The following is a 17,325-nucleotide window of genomic DNA, read 5'->3' as shown; positions in this document are numbered from 1 at the left end:
TGATTTAATGATTTAACCATTAACCAATAACAAGAACCGATTAATACTAACAGTTCATTTTTTTTAATCAGCTCCTTATGTCGTCAACTCATGGGGGCGTGGTAACTTCCACGTGCCTTCAGTCATATTTCACAGCAAAAAGTTACACTGGTGGACTGACAGTATGTGCCAGTTATGCAGCGCAGTCCCTGTGAAGGAAGGTCGCTACACGGGCATAGATGTGCATCACCTGTAACAACAGCACTGCAAAAAAAGAAAAAAAAAGAAAAAAGGACAAGACCAAAAACAGTTCAACATTGGACAATTTGCGGCCAGCTGAGCCAGAGCACAGTGGATGTGGCGCTGCTCAGCTGTTGCCGCGCATGTGTGTGTTTTATACCGGCAAAAAAACTAAATAAAAAAACGATCGCCCTGGTGAGCGTTTTAATCTTATCGGATAACAGTTAATAATCGGTTAACAAGCGTCGGTTATCGGTCAGAAAAAAAAATCTAAATGTGCAGAGTAGGTAGCAAATTAGCGCACCCAAAGTCATGCAGCGAGAACCTGCATAAGAACTCTGATACTCACACTCACCACTGTGAAGTATCTTTTTTTTTTTAAGTATATTTTTTGGCTTTTCATGCCTTTATTAGATAGGACAGTTCAGAGTGTGACAGGAAATTGGAGGCAGAGGGGGGGGGGGGGAGTGACACGCAGGACAGGGCCGTCCGACGCGGGACTTGAACCGGGGCTGCCTGCAGCAGGGCTATAGCCTCTACACATGGGGCGCCCCACTCTGATATTATTAATTTTTCCTCACTGACAAATTAGCTTAGCATGCTTCGCTCCATCAAATTACAGATACTGTGTGTATTACAAACATTCTGTCATCTGGCTATCAGGGTGTTTGTGGTCTGTGTGCTTTATTAGCACATGTGAGAACTGATGTATAAACTGCACTACATGTGGATCTGCAAGGCACGGCCACAGTCTGTTTAATTCTTTTATTATAAGCCAATATAGCCATCATGTGGTTTATCTGGCCACGCTGTGACGGACCTGAAGAGAAGTCTGAGGGACCAGAAACACAAACAGTCACACAATTGGGGAGGGAGGGCTGCGAACAAAGCCTCACGTTAGACACGTCGTATTTGGAGGAGAGAGTGAAGGAGAGTGAAAAATTTATTATCACACTGTTAACACACACACACACACAACTTCCTGGTTGGGTTTCAACCTCCTCTCCTTTAGAGAAGCAATGAAGGATTATAACTAGAATTCCAGACACGCTCACTCCAAATCGAGTGTTTTAGATAATCTGGATAAACTGCAGGCTTGTTTACCACCTGTCTGATCGTCTGACTGCTTCAACAGCAACACCAGCTCCACCCCAGACCTCAGACGCCACTCTGATGAGTGCACCGTTATCATGAGAGAGAGGTTTGATGGGTAAAACTACAAAAAAAAATGCCCAAAGTATTTTAATACTTAACTCTGTGTGTGTGTGTGTGTGTGTGTATAGGTGCTTCTAAGCACATATGCCTGTGCATGTTTGTGTGTATACACCCAACAGCTTATGTCTTTAGAACACAGCGCAGCTTCAAGCAGCCTTTATCTGTGTGTGCATAAACAGAAATGCAATAATTCAAAGGGAAGCTTCAAAAGCAAAGGCACTGATGTTCAAAGACAGACAAGCTAAAGACTCAGCTCGGATCAGTCCTAATTCCTTTACAGCGTGTGTGTATGTGTGTGTGTGTGTGCGTGTGTGAGACAAAGAGGGAGGACTAGATGTGCGGGAAGAAAAGTAAGATGTCACATGATGGAGAGAAGAGGAAGAGGAAGAGGAGAGGTGGAGTGAGGGAAAAGCCGAGCAACAAGGTGGAGATGGATGACGGAGGGAGAGAAGCCTTCCCACCTCGGCTTAAACTTAATACTCACTCATTTCATTTAACTCACCACCCACACACACTGCTGCATCTCATCACACACACACACACACAATCATACGTGCAGACACAAAACAAAGACAACCGGCAATTATGAGACAGCATACACAAACACCACCTCCTGAGCCACGCATCCAAAACACACATGTTATCTGCGTACAGCAGCACCTCCTAACACTCCACAATGTCCGCTCTGAGCATAATGCATTACACACACACACACACGAGAGGAGAGACACACACACACACGCACAGCACGGGAGACACTGACAAAGACAGATCAGCGCATCATCAAGAAGCATCGTAGGTGGTCTCTCTCTTCTCTTTCTCTCTCCTACACTCCATCTCTGTCTCTTTCATCCTGTCTGCTCCACTTCCACATCCAGTGTGACGACATCGCCTCCAGGATAATGTGGCTCAAGATTAAGCTGCAACTTTCAGAACCGGCGACGTGGGCTTCTGATGAATGCTGATGAATTAAACGACTGGCCGGCCGCCATCTGTCCCATGTCTGTTTTTTTTTTTTTTTTAAATGGGAGCCCACATTTAACCAGAGCTAAACTGACTGCGTTGCCTTCATGTTCCCTGTCAGGGCCGCTTTATCATCACATGATACGATGCGTTCAGGGGCATCGCCGTTGGCCCGTGAAGGATGAGGTCACTCTGACAGTTTAAGGAGCCTCACCCCGTAAATTGGCTTTGTAGATTTTCTGTCATGGTGCAATTTTAAGAAAGAAGACGAGAAGGGGAGAAGGAGAATCTACAGCTGTGCTTGTGGCTCTTTGAGGCTGTACTCAGGCACAGCGGTGCTTTGAGCTAAACGCTAAAGTCAGCATTCTACGGTGACAGTGCTAACATGTTGCTGAAATAAATCCTTTGGGGAAACACTGAGGTTCGCTCCACCAAAGTTTACACATGAAGATCAGGTTCAGGTTTAGATCTCAGTGTGAAAATAGTAAAAATAAAACCTGAGAAATGAACGCAGCCGTGTGATCTACAAGGGTTATTTTAGAGAGTACACATTTATAAAAGAAAGCCTGTATTACAAAGTGGATGAGAGTTTAAAAGACACACTGGTTAACCAACCAGGGGCCTCATTTATCATTGTGGATACACCTTTTTTTACGCCATTTTCCCCTCGTTTTGTGCGTACGCACTTTTCTCCGCCAAATTTGGGATCTATCAAGCCAAAACCTGACGGGGAAAAGTGCGGACATTTACACCCATTTTGACCCTGGCGTACGCCTTTTTTGAGGAACAGGAGGAATTGGCGACACCGTTGCTGAGTCAGAGAACTGCAGTGTGAGAGGGAGAGAGGAGCGGAGTACATTTAGAAGAGCACAGTAGGATTTTATGAAGTAATTGTGGTAGTGGTGGACCGTTGATGCTGGCAATCCAACCCGCTCTATAATAACACTAGGCTTTATGTTGTTTATGATAAACAGAGCGGATTGTGGATTTTGCTTTTTTGATTAGGCTATGTTTGACGTCCGACAAGGATCAAACCATCCAAGTTTAAAAACACATCGGCAGCAGCGCACACTGATCTGCAGCTAGACTGTTATTAATCTGTCACCTGAGTTAACGAGGTGCACGTGTGTTTGGAGCTGACGAGAGGAGAGAATAAAGAGCGAGACAACGCGGCTCTGAGGAGGAACAGTGAAGGACTCAGCTGTAATGGAAAATGACCTAAACCAAGTCCAGTAGAGCTGTAACTGTGTAGAAAGGCATGCAAAATAATGGTAACTATCGTCCTGCTTCCTACATTGTTTTAACATCTAGGTAAAAATAAAAAATAAAAATAAAAAGATTTTCTGGGATAAAGGGGCAGATTACATAAGATTCTTCTTCTTTCTGCTCCCTTTTGTTGAGATTTGGGAGGTTTTTGTTTTTATTGTAGCTTATTAAAATGCAAGATCATTTTTCTGACTGAGTTATTGCCCGTGTATCTGCTTTCGGAGAAGCGGAGAAGTTCCGCTTCTTTCCCCCGTCCTCCGCCCGTTGTCTCCGTTGTCACTTTGTTGTCACAAAAGTTGCTGCACCACAGAGAGCACATGGCTGATTAAATATGCACGTGCTGACCATATATAGTTGTATATAGGCGTTCCGGGGGTGGAGTAAGAGGTGTGTTCACGTGTGCACCATTCTTGAGTCCGGTGTGATTAATTGCGGAGAGTTGTGCGTACGCACAGTTTGATTGATCTGAAAAAGGTGTAAATATTTAGGGTGTACGCCATTTTCGTCTTTTCGCCGTACGCAAATATTTAGTAGCAGTTTTACACCCTCTTTGATAAATGAGGCCCCAGAACTAAATCATGAAAGCTTGGCATCAGTGCTGCTCTGTTTTTTTCTGACCTGTCTCCTGAAAGTCCCCAAACTTTAGTGAAATGACATACAGTACTATATTCTTATAACTAAATCAATCTGGACCGTACTTGAGCCACATGCTTGTTTTCTTCTGACTCAGTAAAACCCTCAGTCCATCTGGGCCATGCACGGAAAGACTGTTACATTACTAACCCCACTAAGGCCTTGCTCAGATCTGCATGTATCAATATTGTGTGTCTCATCCACATTGGTTTCTAAAAAGCTGCGGCCACAAACAAACAATCAAACAAAATGGATGACAGGGAACTGTGTGTGTGTTCATGTCCCAAGTCGTTATGTGGAGCCGTGGCGTAAATAAACTGCTAATTGTTTAAAGCAAAAAGCGACAGAAACAAAGGCTGTTGAGCTGTGCTGCCTTCCATGCTGCAGTCACCGCTGGAATGACGGTGAAACGGGAGCAGGCCGAGCAGCGATGCCTTCTGTCTCTCTGGAATTGCGTTGTCCACAATTATCGTATCCAAATCCTATTTGAGCAACGACACCATTGACATTGAATCAGATCTCTACAAATCTGATCAGAATCACATTTGTAACCACCTCCGTTTACGGTTTGAATCTGTTTCGGATCTCATGTGGTTTTTGGCTGTTCAGACCATCAAAAAATCCATACAATCTGGATATTAGGGCTGTCAATCTTCCCCCAAAATCAGATTCAAATTTCTAATGCTTCTTATGTTAAATATTCAAATTATATTCAAATTTTTAATGTGTTTTTTAAAATTTTTAGCTCATTATAATACACCTATACCAGGTTATTATTACGTCCCGTGTCCACTAAAGGGCATTCCAACCAAGTTTTACCAACTCAATATAAAATTTCAAGAGGGGAAATTGAAATATTTTAAGTATCAGTCGATAAAAAGAAAAAAAGAATGTGTGCATGTGGGAACACGTGCTTGTAAATTTGAAGCTGCAGCTCTACGTCATGCACAGCAACAACTAAATCATTTGTTTTATCAACATGTTTACTACCCCGATTGTTGCGACGCACTATGTTAATTTGCGTCATTGTGGAAGGCACATGTTCGAACATCAGTTTTCACCTTTGAATGTTCTCATTTTAAAAATTCTGCTTGAATAGCGAAGTTCGATCTGACAGCCCTACTGGATATGACAAAAATCGGATTTGGAGTGGCAGTGTGAACAAGGCCTATTTCATCTAATACAGCTGTGAAGATGTGGAAGTATATGGGTTTCCTCTCTGAGGTATCCCTTTAAAGGGGTTGCCAATCTGTGGATGTGGACACAGATGACAGACTGTGGATACGGACTTTCATCTATTTATCATTTGGAGGTGTATGTACGGGTTTCACTGAGAAAACAGCACGAGAGAAGAAGACGGCGACCTGCTGACAGCGAGAAGAAGATCTGCTTTGCTTGTTGTATTTTGCTGAACAAGATCAGTTTGTGAAAAGGGAGGATGGGAGATAAACAGCACGTATACATATGGTGTAAGCTGTACACAGACTGATTCACATCTGACTTCCCTCTGCTATTTGTTTAAAGGAGCTATTTGTAAGTTTTGTGCTTTCTACATAAAAAATGAAAAAATAAGAGCTGCTTGTTGTAGTGTTTACAGTGATAGAGATTATAGCCTACTACAGAATCTAGAGTGACTCGATGGGCTGAGTGGGCCGGGGCTAGCTGGTTAGCATGCTAGCTTCACTACAAGAACAAAATAATGGAAATAAAACTGGAGACAGCTCTTTGTGAGTGAACAGCTGCTAATATTTATGTTGGCTGTGTAGCAATAGCAAAACTAACAATCCTTAAAGGGATACTTCACCCAAAATCGATAATTCACCAATTTTCTACTTTTCTACAGTACAGACGAGCAGTATGGAGGTATTTGGATGTTTCATAGTGTGTGTTTTGGACGATTCAAAAGAGAGCACTATCCGCCACCATTATATGAAAATCCGTTGCCAGCCGGACCCCCCTCTGGAACTCCAAAAGTGTTTTGATGACTCTAAAGTTCTCCAAATCAATTCCTTGGCATGCCGTAGAAAATTGGTGAGTTATCGATTTTGGGTGAAGTATCCCTTTAACAGTTTGGCGTTTTATATGTTTGTTAGAGGGAAATAATGCAGATTCAGCAACAGTTTGCATACAGTGGATTACACGCACCGATACTGACCCAGAAAACAAATCTGGCACAGACAAAGGGAGAAAGAGACGAAGGTAAAAACTTATCAGAAATATTTCCGTCATCTCATAAGCCGTATCCACAGAGGCTTCCGCTCACTTCCAAACGTCTTCAGAACTTGGATTGTTTCTCGCATCCCGTTGCATCTTTTTTCTTTTTTTCCTCCCTCCCTCATACATACACATACGCAAGGAAGGCAGAGTCTTGCAGTCTTTCAAGTATGCAAATAGTAGACACAAAAGCAGCGAGGGACAGATGGGGAACGGTTTGCTTAAATTTACAGTCACTTGAAATTCTGTCGAGTTTCCCCAATGTTAAAAACCATAAAGAAGTGTCAAACCTCCTCATTATGCTCTCCTCCAGCACCAGTCACTGATGGGTAAACATGAGAGAAGGGGGTGAAGGATAAAGAGAGGGAGACTAAGACTGAAGAAAGGATGAGGTTTGGGGAAGGAAGGACGTATATGTGAGAAGGACAGAGAGGGAGGAAGGTGGCAAGGGAAGGGATAAGGGAACAAGGAAGGAGGAAGGGAGTGCAGAAGAGGAGCAGGCCAGAAAAAGAAAAAGACAGCAGTCATGAAAGTTTAATGCCCTCACAGTTACAGAGCTAAAGGGAGCAAGCTGAGAGGAGAGGGAGGGAAGCGGAGGAGGTGAAGAGGACATGGGGAAGGGGGAGGGGTGGGGTACAACACCTGAGAGCGGATGGAAGAGGGGCAAAAAAATCACGGCATCTCCCTACATACCCCTATACACTCACTCACTCACTCACTCACATGAAGAGACAGGTGGAGAGTTAGACTCACTCTCTCCCCTGGGCCAAGGAAAAACACACACTCGCATTTAAAGTGCCTACACGGCAATCGCATCATGGTCGTCCCTTATCTATTATTCAGCAGTAAAGGGGAACAGAGTAGAGCAGGCGCTAAATAAAGAGTTGTGGCAGAGATGCTAAAGGCTGTGGATCTGGCAGGACGGAGTGAGACAGACAGAGGCCCGTGGTTGTGTTTTTATTATAGGGAGCCGGAGACAAAGATTCGATACAGAGATGAAAGTTGGGGAAACTCTTGTTCCAGCAATCCTGTCCTCAGGGAGGTTCACCGTCATGTGATCCGGCACATCGTCACAGCTGCATTAAGTCGTCCTTTCAACATGAACACGTCTCTGCACATCTGTATTTTAGCCTGTTTCAGCTCCGTGTTGATTTGTAGTTGGTCCAAACTAAAAACAGAGCTAAAAGGGATTGGATATTGAATGAATGAATGAATGAATGAATGAATGAATGAATGAATGAATGAATGAATGAATTTATTTCGAACATGTCTGTCTAAATGAAAGAAAGAAAAATTCATTCATTCATTCATTTTACCGTGTAAACAATATACGACTGCAGAGATGATAGTGTAAGGGCATTAAAGCATCAGTCCACTTACACTCTGTAGACAGAAAACCAGGCATCGGGACTTCTACTTTGTGATGTCACAACAAAACAGTCACAGACCACCTGGACCCACCATCCATACTTTGGATTATTACCTGAAAGGTGCTACATCTATTTGATTACACAGGAAAAAAGTCAGCCAATCAGAGGAGAAGCTCTTTGGCTCTCTGATTGGTCGTCTGATCTGAGAGAGCACACATGAAACTACACTGGTTTTTGGTCCTTAAAGTCACAAGTCGGCTATAATTATTAAAAACATTTATGAGTAGCAGTGTTCTACTTGCTACTTATTTAATAATGAATTAGTTTTTTGACTTTTTGGTTTTACCTAACGAGTGGAGCTCATAAAGAAGAGAAAATGTCAAAAAATATCCCTTAGCATCACCACATTCTGTGGATGAAACTTTTCAAATTAAGGGAGGAACACAAAGGCTGCTATGGCCAGGGGGTTGTAAGTTGTTGTGTATTTTCCTATGGTGAGTCTGTGTGTGTTTGTGTGAAGGCAGTGAAGTACTCACTTAGCAGAAGTCAGACAGAAGGAAAGAGCAGGAGAACAAAGCCTTTAAGAATTAAAACTGCTCCTTTCTTGACCCTGAGCCGACGCTGATGCTCAATCAGATCCATATTTAAACACAACTTTCGCTGCAGCGTATTCCCTTCTCTGCTCTGCCGGCTCACGCCATCACACGGCATGAATAAAGACGCCACTCAAGTCAACAGCGAGGGCAGTGCACACAAACAAACATGCAGACGCATGGGAAAGCATTGCCTCAGCTTATGAAATCCATGTGGATGCTTGTTGCGTGCGCGTGTTCGGCGGGCGCGAGTGTGTGTTGAAGGCCTGATCAAAGAGGCCATTATTGGAGACAATTGGACTGAAGTGCTGGGGCTCATGAGCTCCAGGTCTGCCTCTTGCCCTCACTAACCTTTCTCTCCACCCCTCCTCTCCTCTTTCTGAGTCTCTCTCTGTCTCTCTTTTCTGCTCTCACCTGTCCCACACAATCAGCCCCCCCCCCCGACAGTTCAGGGCTCTGCAGCTTCACATTGAACAACAGGGGTGTGCCAAAAAATGTATTCACATAAGAATCGCAATTCTCATTTAATACGATTCAGAATTGATATAAAATGCGCCAAAATCAATTAAAAATTTTCCTTAGAATTTAAAAGGCAGCATGTTTAACTGCACTATTTTTTATTAATAAAGAGGCTATTTTAATTTTGTTATTAAGCAATGTGTGGTATTGCTTTTATGCAACAGTTTCAACAATTCCATCTAAGCATGGATAAATGTTTAAAACTCAAATGTGTCTGCACTTTGCCTACCTCATACATGTTTCTGTATTGTCTAAGTGTTGTCTATTGTCTAACTGTGTCATTCTATGTATCACCTTTGTATAGTAGCTTGTGGTCTGTGTATTCTGTGTATTTTATCATTTATGTGTAGGGACTAGATGGAAATTAGATGTGAGCTAAATCTGGTGCAACCATTTCTTAATTCTTTTTTCTGCAAATGATTAATGTAATTGCACACTGTCCCTTATTAAACTAATAAACTAAAGCTAAACTAAACTAAAAAGACACTTTAGTCATTCTGTCTTGCAAAGCAGACTGGAGTAGATCATGAGGATCCTTTGCACACCGACAGACTGAAGCAGAAAACAGGAATCAAATCGTTTTGAATTGAAAATCGATTTTGAATCGAATCGTAGCCTCAAAAATCAGAATCAAATCTAATTGTTAGATAGTGAAAGATTCCCACTTCTACTGAACAATGAGCTCTGAAAACTCAGGTCAACGCTCATTCAGATGCTCTCAGTAAATAAACGTTTAAAGCAGGACTTTTATGATTAAACAGCACAGTCTATAGATAGAAGATTATGTGCTTTTAGTTGTCTGTATGTAAATCATAGCACACCACAGATACTGTACATACCGAGTGTACTTCTCCATATCTGTGGCTCAGACACAGTGGACACTGCTGAAAAGGCACTGCTGGGATTTGAACCCAGGATCTCCTGTTTACTAGACAGGCGCTTTAACCAACTAAGCCACAGCGCCACATCTGTGCTCAGAGCTCAGTTGGTATCTGACTCAATGTGCTTGGCAATGACTTTGCCAGTTTTATTTCTCTGGTTTCAAATGAAAAATCATATTTTTCAGATGCTGTAAATTTAATAAGAAGCTATTTATTTTCATAGAATGTGCATACAGTAAAACTATTTAGTTAGTTCATGTGATCATCAACAGCTCTCTTCATTGACTTTCTCCCTGTAAGGCAGGGCACAGGGCTGCATTCTGAGCAATGTGCACATTGCGCAATTCATGCGCACGGCTGTGCCATATGTCGGTACGGGGCAAGAGGGCAGCTGTAATCAGACACCGCACCTGTCGCTGTAATGATTGACAACAATCACCATGTGATCGATCACTGGTCAGAGGCTGTGGGTGAAAAGATGGCATCCAGGAGACATCACCCATAGGAGCAACAAAGAGGAGAAAAGTTTAAATGGGATGTTGTTTAGCTCAGTTGGTAGAGCAGGCGCCCCATGTGCAGAAGCCACACTGTAGCCATCCCCATATCAAATCCCGACTCGGGAGGCCCTTTGCTGCATGTCATTCTCTCTCTCTGCCTCCCATTTCCTGTCTCTCTCTACTACTCCATTATTGATTATAGGCAAAAAGCTAAAAAAAAAGTTTAAATAAGAAGAGGCTCTCGCTTAACTGAAGGTGGGTATGTAGTTGAAATAAAAATGTAAAACTTACATATAAACACCATAGAAAATTAAAAAATAAATAGATAAATGACCAATTTGGCCATGCTGTAAGGTAATGAATGAAAACTTGTGGATGCCTGGAATAATATGTGGTTGTGTTCAACACTGAGCCAAAGTTATGATTCACTAAGGCCCCGTTCAGACCTGACATTAACATCTGTCTCAGGTGGTCGGCTCAGAAGTGATGAGATCTAATTTCAAGTGTGAACACCCGAGACGCACTGAAGCTGCATTAGACCCCGTGTCAAGGTGGCCTCTGCCCTGGACCACGTGTCCACATTCTGTTATGTAATAAATGAAGTGATTGGACCAGTGACTCAACGCCACAGTTTCCTATAATTTCAAATGGATGAAACCTCATTTCACTGTGATTCACACACAGCTGCTACGTGCCCCATTCTTTCCATCACGCTCTCTCTCCACAGTCCAGTCTGTCAGACCGACTGTGCTCATGTGTTTATTAGCTGACAGAGCAGAGAGGTGAGATCACATGTGGACTGAACAGGGCAGTTTAATCCCCAACGTCTCTTACTGATCCTATAATGGAACTGTAAACTACAACAGTGCAGCACAGGCTGGTAACTCTCTATCGATCCCCTACCTCCTGTATAATTGAGTTGGTCTTGTTATCACTGACTTTAGCTGCTGCAGCCACAGATCGGATCATGAAGTTGAAACTTTCTGCCCAGAGTAAAACTTAAAAATTATTTTTTTAAGAACGTCTTGTTTACATCGGCCTCGAAAAACAGTCTATTTACAGTTAATTATGTTATTAAAAAGAGAAGCAGCAAATCATCCACATTCGACTTGTTGCTGTTTTTGCTTAATTATCTATTGATTGATTGTTTTCCCAGCATGCATCAGCATCCATACAGGAAGTAAAAACTTGAACACTTCAGCTACAGCTGTTTTAGAACAGAAAAGCCTCAAACTTTGAGTTCAAGGGACTAAAATCTGGCAAAAAACGATCCAAATTCACACACAATCCTAAGTCGGTGACTGACAGCTGGACCTGCACCGATCACCAAGGCGACGGAGTGCAGAGGTTTGGCGTCGGTGAGCTGTGAGTTTACCCAGGTATAGTAAGGCAGCATTTCCTCTGGACCCTCTCCCTCCTCCTCCTCTCTCTGTCATCTCCTCACTTCCCTCCTCTCCCTGCACGAATTTCATCTCCCGCCTCTTCAGTCCTCTCCTCTTTTCCTCCCCTCTCCCCCCTTTTCTCCTGCAGCGTTCGCCATCCCTGACAAAGCCTTGAGCGGCAGCCAGCGGCCCCCGAGAGCTGCCTGACTTCCTGCTAAAAATAAGAGCTGAGAGGAGAATGGCTACAGAGCTGCCACCGCAACCAGAGAGAGGACTGAGATGGAGGAGAAAGAGAAAAAGGGGGGAAATACTGAACTGAAAAAAGAAAGGATGGTCAATAAAAATGAGTTTGAAGAACAACAGATAAAAGAGAGAGAGAGGGGGAATAGATAGAAAAAGGAATAAACCAAAGAAGATGAAGAAAATATGAAAACAGAGGAGTGAGGAAGAAATATGAAAGAGCAGAAAGTTTGGGAGCAGATGGTGTTACCTGACTGACGCTCAGTTTGTACAGAGACTCAGAAGAAATGAATGCGCTAAACCTGATCTCTGTAAATTTGCTCTGCACACAAACAGCAGGAGTTACATTCATCTACAGAATGAGACGGTGTGTGTGTGTGTGTGTGAGCTGGAGACAGGGAGCAGGAGGGACTGAGAGAGAGAGAGAAAGAATAGGAATAGCCAGATTATAAATATTTATACGAGCAGACGAGAGGAAGAGAAAGAGATGGCAGAGTTGCAGGGAAGGAGAGAATAACGGCAGAGAGGAGAGGAGAGGAGAGACTTCAGAGGCAGCATCAGGCGTTTGGCTGGGTTTATCTTTTCTTTCCCGTCTCTCCCGTTGCCTCTCTCGCCGCTGGAGTGCAGGCTAGCGGATTTCCAGCCTGCGCTCCCTGCAGCTCACATGTGTGTGTGTGTGTCAGAGAGAGTGAGGAGGGAAGGGACAACAAGTTATCCTCCTTATCTTCCCACTCTTCACTCCCCCTCCCTCGGAGAAAGAGATGAACACACACAAAAAAAAGGCCCGTGGTCCGCCCCCGCTATAGCAAGGCGGCTGCCATTCCTGGGGAGTGTAGGCCTATTCGTGTGCCGGTGTTGACGACGACAACGATGGCGACAATGGCGATAACGGCCGCGATAATGGAGCTGCACGGCTTTGTGCAAGGTCACTTCATTAGGTTTTTTCTAACAGATATCAGGTAGAGATGATAAGACCTAACACAGTGTGGAGATAAGAGGCCTCCACTGGGGGGCTGCTGGAGCCAAATGTCACAGAAGAGAAGTCAGAGCTCAGTCAAGCTTTGACACTTTCCCTTGTCACAAGGTAAAGGCTAACAGTCTCCTCTCTCCACCGCTCCTCCTCTCTTCCTCCTGGTCAAAGGAAGCTACAAAGGTTGTGTCACAGCTCGGACCATGACTGAGTGTTTCTCATTCCCCTGGTTTCCCATCTGTCTCTTCCTTCCCTGTTTTTTTATTCATCTTTTATTTCTTCATTCACCTGCTTAGTCATGCAATTATCCAATCAGCCAATCATGTGACAGCAGTGCATGGCCTTAAAATCCAGCAGATGCAGATCACTCAAATTACCATCCCAGACGGCACATTTTTTGCAAAATGCAAAAAATCTGAGCACATCTGGTAAGTATTAGACAGTAATCAGTAACATATTGTAAGTGATTTGACATATCAATGACGAAATGTGGTCGTCTGTGTAAGGAGCAGGGGCCAAAATGTGTCCTACCAATCAACAGACACACAGTCACAGACAACTTTGTTTGGATGGCCACAGTCAAACTGCCAAATCACGCAACCGCCATCTACGTTTACGGGACACGTAAAGTTGTGCAATTCGGGGAAAAAATCGTAAGTCCAGCCGCCTGGGATGGTAACTTTGATGTTCACATCAAAAATCAACCTAAACCTGGGCCGCCATACAGCGCACTGGGTTGCGCAGAGACTACAGACCTTGCTGCAGTGGCCCTGGTTCAAATCCCCTGGTGGTCCTTTGCTGCATGTCATTCCCCCACTCTCTCTGACTCCCCATTTCCTTTCTCCCTCTACTATCCTATCAATTAAAGACAAAAGCCCCCCCCCCCCCCCCCCCCCCCCCCCAAAAAAAGCAATCAATCAATCTCAACCTTTGGTATCCAATGAAGTTTTGCTGAAAAATATGATTTTTTCTGAATTTCCACACACAAGTCAAAAAAACAAACAAACCAAAACATCTAGTGGGCAGCAGCTCTGTGGTCAGACACACTTTGCTGATGGGAGAGGACAGAGGAGAACACTGGACTGCTGAAGACTGGAGAGCTGTGGCCTTGTCTAGTAATTCTGGATTTCTACAGCTGCTATGGTAAAGAATTTTCAGTCAATCAGTTTTTTAAATGCCACAGCCGGTGTTTTGTCGCTGACCATGTCTTTATGGACAAAGTTTACTATCTCTTCCAATGACTACTACTATTATGATGATTCCATTGAGTTTGGTGAAGTTCAGTGAGAGCACGTTCACCCTGGTCATGGTTTTCCCCATTTAGCTTGAATGCATCACACACCACTTTTGGTTTTTACCATATACAGAGTATAGCAACATAAATTGGACACGCTGAAGATTAAAGGTTAAGGCAGCAAGTGACTCCTATAATCTCTGTCATGTCTCCACTGTTCTCTATTGAATTCAGTTTTAAAATATGTCTAAACAGGGGTTTGATCTTATAAAAATCAATACTCATGTGGATCATGAACTTTCATCATCTCTAAAAACAACCAGTGAATCTTCCTACTCTCTCTCTTGCTTGCATACAGATCACTGCTGTGTCTGCCAAGAGCTCAACACAAACCAGACACACACCACACCACATCAGGTCTACAGAGCCATACTGTAGGTTGCACATGTCATCATGGTCTGTGTTTGACTGGACTGCCATTGTGTCTCAAAGCACAGCCAAGTTCCTATTTCTTTTTCGACTTTTCAACAGGCAGCCATTGATTTCAATTCATTCAGTTTGCAATGGAAATCCACTTGCAGAGACTCCATCACAATGAACATTCAGTCAACACCATTTATTTGTCAAGGTTATCATTGTGCGGACGTGCGGCTATCAGTGGAGAACATTTGAAAAACACCCCTTTATGATGTGTTCAAGGAACTCGGCAAAGGGTTTGAGAATCGGCTGCCATTAAGTGCTGCATTCATGGGTCCTGTTGTCAGAAAACTGAATAGGACCGAATATCTCGTTGTTATGTGCGTTTAAAAAGTTGCTATTCAGAAGTAAAGTCAAATTTCAGACTTTCTCAGAGCATTCTTGAACTCACCACAATGGAAGAAAAGATCATAATCCATCCAGGGCGGAAGGACATCAATTAAAATATATTAGTAGGGAGGTTAAGCCCAAAAAATAGGCCGTTGACTTCAAGTCATGATGCAAAGCTCCCCTTTGACATGGAAGTACCCTAGGGTCATACAAATACATCTATCCAAAGACACAAGTGAGATCACACTTTGTATCCGAAATAAACATGTTTTTAAAACGCCTTTTTCTAATTGAGAAAACACATGCTAAAAGCACATTCCATTTAGAATGTCCATATAAACTATAAACATATAAACTTAGGTTTGCAGCTCCCACATATGATTAGGACTGACTTATTTCACCAGCGCAGTATAGCTGGCTAAGATCCTCTCTCAGAGTAATGCTGAGAAACTGGTAAGCTTCATTATTTTGGTAAATTTTTACTTTTGTAAATGCTTGTTAATGCTCATCTTATCTATCTCATGATGTTACAGTATCTTTATTTCTTATTTCAAATTAGCCATAATGGAATGTCTTGACTGGACTTTAGGCTTCCTCAGTCTGCCCTACAGATTGAAAAACATTAGATCCCTGTTCATCATTCAAATTGAGAAACAATTCTGAAATATTGCAATCATGTCACAAATAAGCTGTAGATAACATCCAGGAGCTGAAGTCATTGTAGTTTATATGGACATTCTAAATGCTTTTAGCATGTGTTTTCTCAATTTAAAAAAGGCATTTTAAAAACGTGTTTATTTTGGATACAAAGTGTGATCTCACTTGTGTCTTAGGATAGATTTATTTGTATGACCCTAATGTACTTCCATGCCAAAGGGGACCTTTGCATCATGACTTGAAGTCAAAAGTCGCTTAACCTACGTCACGCTTTAGGAAAATGGGCCGCAGTAAATTTAAATAGATTTTTAGTTGGAGTTCACTTTAAACTTCAACTAAACCTTGTTTTTCTTTTTAATTTTCAGCTTTGCAACCAGAGCAAATAAATTTAGCCTGGCATTGACCCCAGCTCTATTCATAGACCATCACACAAGGACCCAGTTACACAAACCAAATCCAGACACAACTTTCAGAGATGCTGACCTAGCCAGTCGTTAAACTTCTTGACCTCGGAGGGCAGCCCCAGCTCGGTGAAGTCCCCGGCGTGGATGAACACGTCCCCGTACGGCATCTGGATGGCGTCGGTGCGGGAGTGGGTGTCTGAGATGCACACGAAGCGGGTGTAGCCCGGCGGCTTGGGCGTGTCGTGAGGCATCGGGTCCACCCTGGGAAGAAGAGTAAAAGAAGAGAGAAAGGAAGTTGAGGGACAGAGGAAGGGAAAAGGGGGTCACTGCGGCTTTTGGTGCACTTGAAACAATGCTGGAGAAAGGCACAGAGTGCTGCGTGCAAAGTCTCTGTGGTAAGAGGCTGACAATGAAAAAAGTTTGAATTAGTATCCAGCGGAGGAAAAAAAAAATCATCCCCACAGACTGAGACAGAGGAGGAAACAAGAGACATAGAGAGAAGCCAGAGTGAGAAGCCACAATAAAAGCACAGAGCTGAAAGAGACAGAAAGAGGAATGTGCAGATATAGAGAAAAGAATAAAGTGCAGATATAGAAAAAGAGCAGAGTCCTGTGGGATTTCCAGCAAGTGTGCAGATCCACAGGGTCTCCAGGGGGAAGAGAGGAGCTGGTGAATAACCGTGGCCCAGTTTAGCAAGCTCTCCTCCAGGTACGATAACACCCAGCCCTGCCTCCACCTCCTCCTCCTCCTCCTCCTCCTCCTCCTCCTCCTCCTCCTCCTCCTCCTCCTCCTCCTCTTCCTCCTCCGCATCCCACCACAAGAGAGAGGAAGAGATGAGGGGAAGTGGGAGAGCAGACAGACATGCATGTAGGACAGTCGGCAAAAAGTGTGAGTCACAAAAGTAATCAAATAAGAAGAGCGCTCATGGAAAATGTTGTCTGTGTGTGTGTGAGGGGAACTAAAGCTTTATGGAGCCCCGCAGAGGGATTCTCTTTCATAGCATCAGTATAACTGTGATAGCTTTCAAGTTCAAGCTAAACTTTTAGTTTTATCTCACCTTTGAGGGCCAGACATGAAGATAAATCCTATAAATAGAACATCTTAATTAGAACCAGTATATAAATTCTTGCTGAGAAAATAATAGTCTGGACGAGCATAAAAGCCCAGGAAGGCACCACAGTTAGATAATGGCTTAAGTTCTCATTAATGTAGAGAGCAGTGATTCCATCATTGCAACAGTGATTGTTCTCACCAGTCTGCT

The 17,325-nt window shown here is 43.3% G+C and overlaps 1 protein-coding gene across 2 annotated transcripts in view; it reads right to left on the bottom strand.

Moving 5' to 3' along the window:
- Positions 1-17,325, bottom strand: part of mpped1 (metallophosphoesterase domain containing 1) — a gene marked incomplete at both ends in the record, with an annotated part of 263,390 nt that overhangs the window by 74,616 nt on the left and 171,449 nt on the right. For both annotated transcript variants that reach the window (XM_083999790.1, XM_083999789.1), the window contains one exon: positions 16,144-16,325. In XM_083999790.1, the coding sequence (XP_083855916.1) occupies positions 16,144-16,325 (182 nt within the window). The remainder of the gene's footprint in view (positions 1-16,143; positions 16,326-17,325) is intronic.

Source organism: Trachurus trachurus, assembly GCF_905171665.1.
Source record: "Trachurus trachurus genome assembly, chromosome: 23".
Taxonomy (NCBI): Eukaryota; Metazoa; Chordata; class Actinopteri; order Carangiformes; family Carangidae; genus Trachurus; species Trachurus trachurus.
This window is presented reverse-complemented; position numbering and strand designations above follow the sequence as displayed.